Raw genomic sequence first — 9,193 nt, 5'->3', positions numbered from 1 at the left:
CTTTAAAAGCGGGTTATTTTTCTTTAGTTGACAGCAGATACAGATACGAGAATTCAGCTATCCATTACTGATCAAGACACTAAAGACATTTGCAAAAATACGAAATAATCGCATTCTTCTCCCTGTTTTAGTTTTAGAAACTATAGTGATTTCTCATTTTTAAAAGTGTTATATTAACATGTATTAAGCTTGTTATGCTTTTTTTTTTTCTTTTTGTGATGGAGTCTTACTCTGTTGCCCAGGCTGGAGTGTAGTGGCACGACCTTGGGTCACTGCAACCTCTGCCTCCCAGGTTCAAGCAATTCTCCTGCCTCAGCCTCCTGAACAGCTGAGACTACAGGCGCATGCCACCATGCCCAGGTAATCTTTGTATTGTAGTACAGACGGGGTTTCACCATATTGGCCAGGCTGAACTCGTGATTCACGTGCCTTGGCCTCCCAAAGCGCTGGGTGCTGGGTGCTGGGATTACAGGCGTGAGCCCCTGCGCCTGGCCTTGTTATGCTTTTAAATACATTGTTAAACATTTTAATTTTCAGTTTATGAGTTATTCACAAATTTTTTTTTTTGGGGGGGGGACGGGGTCTTGCTCAGTCGCCCAGGCTGGAGTGCAGTGGCGCGATCTCGGCCCACTGCAAGCTCCGCCTCCCGGGTTTATGCCATTCTCCTGCCTCAGCCTCCGAGTAGCTGGAACTACAGTCGCCCGCCACCACGCCCGGCTGATTTTTTTTTTTCTTTTTTTTTTTTTGGCATTTTAGTAGAGACGGGGTTTCACCGTGTTAGCCAGGATGGTCTCGATCTCCTGACCTCGTGATCCACCCGCCTCGGCCTCCCAAAGTGCTGGGATTACAGGCGTGAGCCACCGCGCCCGGCCGAGTTATTCACAAATATTAATACATGCAACCAATATGCAACAAAAACTCTCTAGAATCCTGAATAATTTTTAAGGGTATCAAGGAGTCCGAAGACCAAAAAAGTTCATAATTACATGTTCTAGGGAAGAGGTCAGCAAACTTTTCCTGTAAAGTGCCAGAGTCTGTATTTTAGGCTTTGCAGTCTTGTGTAAACTACTTGTTTTAGCAGTTGTAGTTGGAAAGCAGCCACAGGCAATAAGCCAATAAATTAAGTTAGTTAGATTACACTTTGGGGAGCTTTGTTGCTATGCAGGAATATCACACCAACATTGTTCAATCTTCCAATTTGTGGAGTTGAAAACTTTCAATTGTGTATTTTGTCTCAAATTAAAAACAAACTCTGTGCCAGGCCACCACTTTTCAATCTATGGTATACCAAATAAACTGACAGCTAGAGACCCAACTGCCTATTTATATAACAATAATAAAAAATCTAGTTTTTCTTGGTATATTGTCTATGTCAATTTTTAAGTGTAGATTGGTAACATCATAGAACTTACAATTTTCAGAAATGTAATCAAGTCTTTGAGGGAGTAAAAATGTAATTCAAATGGCAAAAGACCAATTTAGAGTAATTCAGTTATTGATTTGTTAAATTCTAAAGAACGTAACTGGAAGCTTTCTTAGGTGAGATTCTAAATAAGGACAGCTTTCTAAAAAGTGCTTTGATTTACCCACTCAGGTTGCCTTCTGTAGTAAATGAAGCCTCTTTTACCCCACTGCTTTCTCCTATCCTTCTGCTACAGTTTATACCTATCCAAATAGAAAAAATTATAGTGAAGTCCTTTGTCTCTGCTTGAAGCACCTTAAGGACAGGAAACATTTTGTTAGTTTGATAGTCCCAGCACCAGGCACAAGGCAAGTATTCAGTTTCTTAGGATTGTATGATCTCTTGGGTTCCTATCTCATACGAGTTCCTGTACTAGTGCTGGGAATGAAAAGATGAAGTAGGTCTATCTCTGCCACGATAAAAAGCACGGCAGCTGTCCACCCGCACTCAGCTCCTCCTGAAACACGTATTTTATACTAAGGGGCCACAAAGTCAAAAGACAGCGACATGCAAATGGAAAAGCCTGATGAATTCTAATTTACACTGAAGCCCGTGAAGAATATAGTGAGATATTGGTCCATATCCCTCTCTATGACAGGGAGCTACCAATTCTTTACTCTAATAACAGCAGTTACTTGAGGTCGCGCACTCATATAACTGCAGTTAAGGAATTCCGACGCGGGAAGTTCCAAGACTCAGGTAGAGCACGCGCTTAAACCAACCGAACCAGAGCAGTCTCCTAGGCCAGACACACGATCTAGCTCCCACCTAGCGTATCCCTCCTCCCTCCTTCCTCCCCACCCCACCCAAACTCCATCCCGCCCCTCTCCTTCCCAGTTCCCTCCCCTTTACCCTTCCCTTCCTTCCTTCCGTCCCTTCCCTTCCTTCCCTCCGTCCGTTCCCTAAATAACCTACTCTACTTTTACCCTTCCACACCTCAAAACCCTCAACCCCCTGGAAAGCATCAGCAGACTCTTCGCCCCACCCCCAACCTCGAGCCCCCTCCCAACAGCTTCCTCTTCCCAGGCCAGAACGGCGTCTTCCAGTTCCCCACCGTATGAGCCGGAAGTGCGTCATGTCGAGGCGCCAAGGCGCTCGTTTGGCGCGCGCGCCCTAGGCGGCGGATCTAAGCTAAGTGCTTGGATCTTTTCTTGTTTCTCCGTGGCTTTTGACTTTTTCTGGACCCTGGTGTCTACGATTTCCGAGATGCCGTCTTCTTTGTTGGGCGCGGTGATGCCGGCCTCTACATCGGCCGCAGCCCTGCAGGAAGCTCTGGAAAATGCTGGACGGCTCATCGACCGTCAGTTGCAAGAGGACCGCATGTACCCGGACCTTTCCGAGTTGCTTATGGTGTCTGCCCCAAGTGAGTGATAGTGACCCTGCTTTCTCAGCCTAAAGGACTCGCGCCTGACTTCCTAATTTGCTACTTATCCCCAGCATTAGTCCCGGCGAGGATATCCTGAGATTTATGGCACTGTTGGCTGCATTTTTGGAGAACAGCAACCAGCTTATTTTCAGGTTTTTTCCTTTCCTCACTTTTTTCATTGCAGATACTTGAGAGGGCAAGAGCGAAGAGCAGGCTCCCAGTTGAAGCAGAAAGAGGCAAAGACCCCAACCTTAATGAGCTTCTCGCCGCACTCAAGTGTTTATGGCTAAGGCCATATGAGAAGCATCTTCAGATCCAACTTCTAAATTTGTTCATTTCTCCTGTTAGTATTTGAGTAGATCGTAAGAGCAAACGAAATTAATTTGGAAATGTAGCATGTTATCTTAAAGATAGGCTTTGCTTTATTTTTATTTATTTATTTATTGAGACGGAGCTTCCCTCTTCTCCCGGGCTGGAGTGCTATGGCGCGATCTCGGCTCATTGCAACCTCCGCCTCCCGTGTTCAAGCGATTCTCCTACCTCAGCCTCCCAAGTAGCTGGGATTACAGGCGCCCGCCACCACGCCCGGCTAATTTTTGTGTTTTTTTTAGTAGAGACGAGGTTTCACCATGTTGGCCAGGCTGGTCACGAACTTCTGACCTCAAGTGATCCGCCTGCCTCGGCCTCCCAAAGTGCTGAGATTACAGGCGTGAGCCACTGCGCCCGGCCAAGAAACGCTTTATTGTGTGTAGAGATTATTATGAAATGCTGGAGGATCTTAAAAGAACTGCCAGTGGAATAAAGGAAGAGAACAGGGAAATCAGCAGTGCTCACGTACAGGGAGGGTCAGGCAGAATATGTGTTGACAGTAGAGGTGACTGGAAAGTGTTTAACAGTTTTAAATTATAACTAGCTCCCACAGCTTATGGAATTACATCAGTTGCTAGAAAAAGTTACCCCTTTGTGAGATGGAATTTGGAGAAAACCAGACAAATGTGAGAAAGGAAAGAGATTGTTGGTGAGCAAGAATCGAAATAATCTGAATAGGATAATTTGTGCAGTGTAAACCGAGAACACTTCTGATTTTTTTTTTTTTTTTTTTTTTTTTGAGACGGAGTCTCGCTCTTTTGCCCAGGCTGGAGTGCAGTGGCGCGATCTCTGCTCACTGCAAGCTCTGCTTCCCGGGTTCACGCCATTCTCCTGCCTCAGCCTCCCGAGTATCTGGGACTACAGGCGTCCGCCAGCATGCCCGACTAATTTTTTGCATTTTTAGTAGAAACGGGGTTTCACCCTGTTAGCCAGGATGGTCTTGATCTCCTGACCTCGTGATCCGCCGACCTCGGCCTCCCAAAGTGCTGGGATTACAGGCGTGAGCCACCACGCCTGGTCTACTTCTGATTATTTATAAAAATCATCGATAGCTTTGTAATCAAAGAAATGATAGAAACAACGATAGTATTTGCTCCCTACAGCTACTTACCAATGAGCGTGTCTTATAATACCTGATTGGCCTATTAGCAACTATCATCTTGAACAGCGTTACTCACTTTGGCCTCCTTAGGTGTAAAAACAAGATATAAAAACAGTGCATACTTTCTGGTCCTCCTCTTATATATCTCATGTCTTTACACTCACCTTCCTCTTTCACCCAATCTCTTTCCCCTCTTTTTCATCCGATTCTTCACCCCTTGCTGTGATTACAGAGAATTTATCATATTTTCCATAAGAAGCCCATCTTCAGGATTTCCTCAGGATTTTATTTTACTTTTATTGATTCTGCAATGTTCTTTCCTTGCCTAACAAACTTCTTCCAGACTCCCTGTGAAAGTCCTTAGTTTCTCTGTTGTCTTTTTGTTCTTTTTTTTTTTTTTTTTTTTTTTTTTTTTTTGAGTCTGGGTCTAATTCTGTTGCCAGGCTGGATTGCAGTGGCATGATCACTGCAGCCTCTAACTCATGAGCTCAAGTGATCCTCTTGTCTTGCCCTCCCCAGTAGCTGGGACTACAGGCGCCTGCCACCACACCCAGCTAATTTTAAATTTTTATGTAGAGACGTAGTCTCACTCTTGTTAACAAGGCTGGTCTCAAATTCCTGGCATCAAGCAGTCCTCCTACCTTAGCCTTCCAAAGTGCTGAGATGACAGATGTGAGTCACACTCCTGGCCTGAAGTCTTTCTTACCATTCCCATCCTCACTAAAATTATCAATTCCTCCCTCTGTGTTCCCATTGCCATTTAACATAGTGATCTGCCATCTTTGGCCTATTAAAGTTAAATGTTTTAGGATTAAATGGGATGTCTGGATTTGCTTTATTTATTTATTTATTTATTTATTTATTTATTTATTTATTTTTTGAGACAGAGTCTTACTGTCACCCAGCCTGGAGTGCAGTGGCATGATCTTGGCTCACTACAGCCTCCACCTCCCAGGTTCAAGCAATGCTCCTGCCTCAGCCTCCTGAGTAGCTGGGATCACAGGTGTGCACCACCAGGCCCAGCTCATTTTTCTGTTTTTAGCAGAGACAGGTTTCACCGTGTTAGCCAGGCTGGTCTTGAACTCCTGACCTCATGTGATATGCCCACCTCGGCCTCCCAAAACATTGGGATTACAGGCGTGACCCACTGCACCCAACCTGGATTTGCTTTAATGTGAATTCAGCCCAGTAATCCTAGCACTTTGAGGCCAAAGTGGGCAGATCACTTGAGCCCAGGAGTTTGAGACCAGTCTTGGCAATATGGCAAACCCAGCCACTTAAAAAAAATACAATAATACAAAAATTAGCTTGGCATAGTGGCACACATTTGGATCCCCAGCTACTTGGGAGGCTGAGGTGGGAGGATAACCTGAGATGGGGAGGTTAAGACTGCAGTGAGCTGTGATTGCACCACTGTACTCCAGCCTGGGCAACAGAGTGAGACCCTGTCTCAAAAAAAAAAAGAAAAAAAAAGCCTGACGCTGTGCCTCATGCCTGTAATCTTAGCAATTTGGGACCCAGAAGCAGGGAAGATCACTTGAGCTTGAGACCAACCTGAGCAACATGGCAAAACCTTGTCTCTACAAAAAATGGCTAGGCACGGTGGCTCACACCTGTAATCCCAGCACTTTGGGAGGCTGAGGCGGCAGATCACGAGGTCAGGAGTTCAAGACCAGCCTGACCAACGTGGTAAAACCCCGTCTCTACTAAAAATACAAAAATTAGCTGGCTGTGGTGGTGCACGCTTGTAATCCCAGTTATTCAGGATGCTGAGAAAGGAGAATCGCTTGAACCCGGGAGGCGGAAGTTGCAGTGAGCCAAGATTGCGCCGCTGTATTCCAACCAGGGCGATAGAGGGAGACCCCTTCTCAAAAGAAATGGGAGGCCAAGGCGGGCGGGTCACGAGGTCAGGAGATGAGACCATCCTGGCTAACATGGTGAAACCTCCGTTTCTACTAAAAATTAAGTTCTACAAAAAACTTAGCCGGGAATGGTGGCGGGTGCCAGTAGTCTCAGCTACTCGGGAGACTGAGGCAGGAGAATGGCATGAACCCGGGAGGCAGAGCTTGCAGTGAGCTGATATCGCGCCACTGCATTCCAGCCTGGGTGACAGAGCAAGACTCCTCAAAAAAAAAAAAAAGGAAAAAAGAAAAATGCTATTTGGCTGGGTGCAGTGGTTTATGTCTGAAATCCCAGCAATTTGGGAGGTGGAGATGGATGTATCACTTGAGGTCAGGAGTTCGAGACTATCCTGGCCATCATGGCAAAATCCTGCCTCTACTAAAAATACAAAAATTAGCCGAGTGTGGTGGCGCACTCGCGTAGTCCCAGCTTCTTGGGAGGCTGAAGCAGGAGAATTGCTTGAACCTGGGAGGCAGAGGTTGCAGTGAGCCGCCATTGCGCTGGAGCCTGGGTGACAGAGCGAGAGTCCATCTCAACAAAAAACCCAAAAACAACAAAAAAAGAGCTAGGCATGGTGTCATGACACTCTAGTCCCAGCTACTCATGAGGCTGTGGTGGAGGATTGCTTGAGCCCAAGAGGCTGAGGTTGCCTTGAGCTGTGATTGCACCACTGCATTCCAGCCTAGGCGACAGAGTGAAACTCCGTCTCAAAAAAAAAAAAGAGAAAAAGAATTCGGCCGGGTGCGGTCCTCATGTCTGTAATCCCAGCCCTTTGGGAGGCTGAGGCGGGCGGATCACGAGGTCAAGAGATTGAGACCATCCTGGCCAACATGGTGAAACCTTGTCTCTACTAAAACTACAAAAGTTAGCTGGGTGTGGTAGTGCATGCCTGTAATCCCAGCTACTCGGGAGGCTGAGGCAGGAGAATCCCTTGAACCAGGGAGTCGGAGGTTGCAGTGAGCTGAGATCGCAACACTGCACTCTAGCGTGGCATCAGAGTGAGACTCCGTCTCAAAAAATAAAAATAAAAAAGAATGCATTGGGGAAGGAGTGAACAATGATAAAAATGAAACATGATTGGGGTATTACTGGTTATTAAGTTGGATAATCTGTACATAGGTATTGATTGTATTTTCTTGTATATATTTTTAAAATTTCCATAATACACTTGAAGATTGTTTTATATGTCGGTTCTCCTTAACATCTTTGTACTCTATAAAACCTGAAAAAGTGCCTGAGATAATTAGGTCGTCAGTCAAGTCTAAATAACACCTTGTCTGGGAGCAGGGATAGGCTGAGTAGACCAGCCCACTCCTGTCCTTAGTGATTGAGTCTTAGAGCAAGAGAAAGGTTGCCTGATGAGAACACTTTATAGAGCAGTCTTTGTTTTTTTCCCCCCCAATAAGATACTGCTTGTGGGGTATTATTTGTATTTGTCTTAGTGGTCTGGGGGAGGAATCTAAAGGGAAAAGTCATGGGTTTTAATCTGTAAATGTTTAGCTGGTAAAGGCAGTATTTTCCCCCAGTCGTTATTTTGTTTGTTCATAGTCATTTTACCTTTGAGCTCCAAAGCAGTTTTATATTTTCCCATTTCAGATTAGCAAAATGAGAGAAAAACACTAAATTATTATTTTAAATTTTTTTATTTTAATTTTGTGGGTACATAGTAGGCGTGTGTGTGTATACATATATATGTATTTTTTTTCCCAAGACGGAGTCTTGCTCTGTCACCCAGGCTGGAGTGCAGTGGCACGATCTTGGCTCACTGCAGCCTCTGCCCCCTGGGTTCAAGCAGTTCTCCTGCCTTAGCCTCCCGAGTAACTGGGATTACAGGCACCTGCTACTGTGCCTGGCTAATATTTTTGTATTTTTAGTGGAGATGGGGTTTCACCATGTTGACCAGGCTGGTCTTGAACTCCTGACCTCGTGATCGGCCTGCCTCTGCCTCCCAAAGTGCTGAAATTACAGGCATGAGCCACCACGCCCGGCGGTGTATATATTTATGTGGTGCATGAGATGTTTTGATACAGGCATGCAATGTGAAATAATCATGTAATGGAAAATGGGGTATCCATCCTCTCAAGCATGTATCTTTTGTGTTACAAACAATACAATTACATGCTTTCATTTTATTCATTTATTTATTTATTTATTATGATTTTTGAGATAGTCTTGCCCTGTCAGTCAGGCTGGAATGCAATGGCCCAATCTCGGCTCACTGCAACTTCCGCCTCCCAGGTTCAAGCAATTCTCCTGCCTCAGCCTCCCAAGTAGCTGGGATTACAGGCGCACGCCACCACACTGGCTGATTTTTTGTCTCTTTAGTAGAGACGGAGTTTCACCATGTTGGCCAGGGTAGTCTTGAACTCCTGACCTCGTGATCCTCCTGCCTCGGCCTCCCAAAGTGCCAGGATTACAGGCTTGAGCCACTGCGCCCAGCCACTTTTATTTTAAAATAACACTGAATTATCAAATTTAAACATTCCTTTGTTATAGAGCAAGTTTTTGTGAGATACGACTTTCCCTTCAGGCCTGAAGCCAGTAACTGTTCCTACCTTAACAATGGAGTATTTCAGGCCTGCTTTGTGTCGGGTCAAAACTAGTATATTCTCTCTGTACCTTTGGAACCAGCACATGCAATTTTTTTGTGGCACTCAGTCCTTTTGTATGCCCAGTTGATAAACAGTACTTTATTATAAACGCTTCATTTTCTTTTTGTAGATAATCCCACTGTTTCTGGCATGTCAGATATGGATTATCCTTTACAAGGACCTGGTTTGCTGTCCGTACCCAACCTTCCAGAGATCAGTTCCATCCGAAGAGTTCCTCTCCCACCTGAACTTGTTGAGCAGTTTGGACGTATCCTATTACTTTGTATTTATTTTAAAAACGTTAAAATTGGTATTTTTCATTGTTATAATTCTTGTTCTATGTTTAATTAATGTGTGTTTTTTTTTTTTTTTTTTTTTTTTTTTTTTTTTTTTTTTTTTTT

At 44.7% G+C, this 9,193-nt stretch overlaps 1 protein-coding gene across 1 annotated transcript in view; it reads left to right on the top strand.

The window, feature by feature from the left end:
• Positions 1-1,645: 1,645 nt before the first annotated feature.
• The window catches only part of NUP155 (nucleoporin 155), an 80,013-nt gene continuing 72,465 nt past the window's right edge, over positions 1,646-9,193 (top strand). The window contains exons 1-2 of the mRNA XM_017853177.1: positions 1,646-2,825; positions 8,923-9,075. Coding sequence (XP_017708666.1) covers positions 2,669-2,825; positions 8,923-9,075 — 310 coding nt within the window. The 5' untranslated portion in view covers positions 1,646-2,668. The remainder of the gene's footprint in view (positions 2,826-8,922; positions 9,076-9,193) is intronic.

Source organism: Rhinopithecus bieti, unplaced genomic scaffold (assembly GCF_001698545.2).
Source record: "Rhinopithecus bieti isolate Rb0 unplaced genomic scaffold, ASM169854v2 scaffold_34818, whole genome shotgun sequence".
Taxonomy (NCBI): domain Eukaryota; kingdom Metazoa; phylum Chordata; class Mammalia; order Primates; family Cercopithecidae; genus Rhinopithecus; species Rhinopithecus bieti.
Note: the sequence above shows the minus strand (reverse complement) of the source record. Positions and strands in the feature narration are given on the sequence as shown.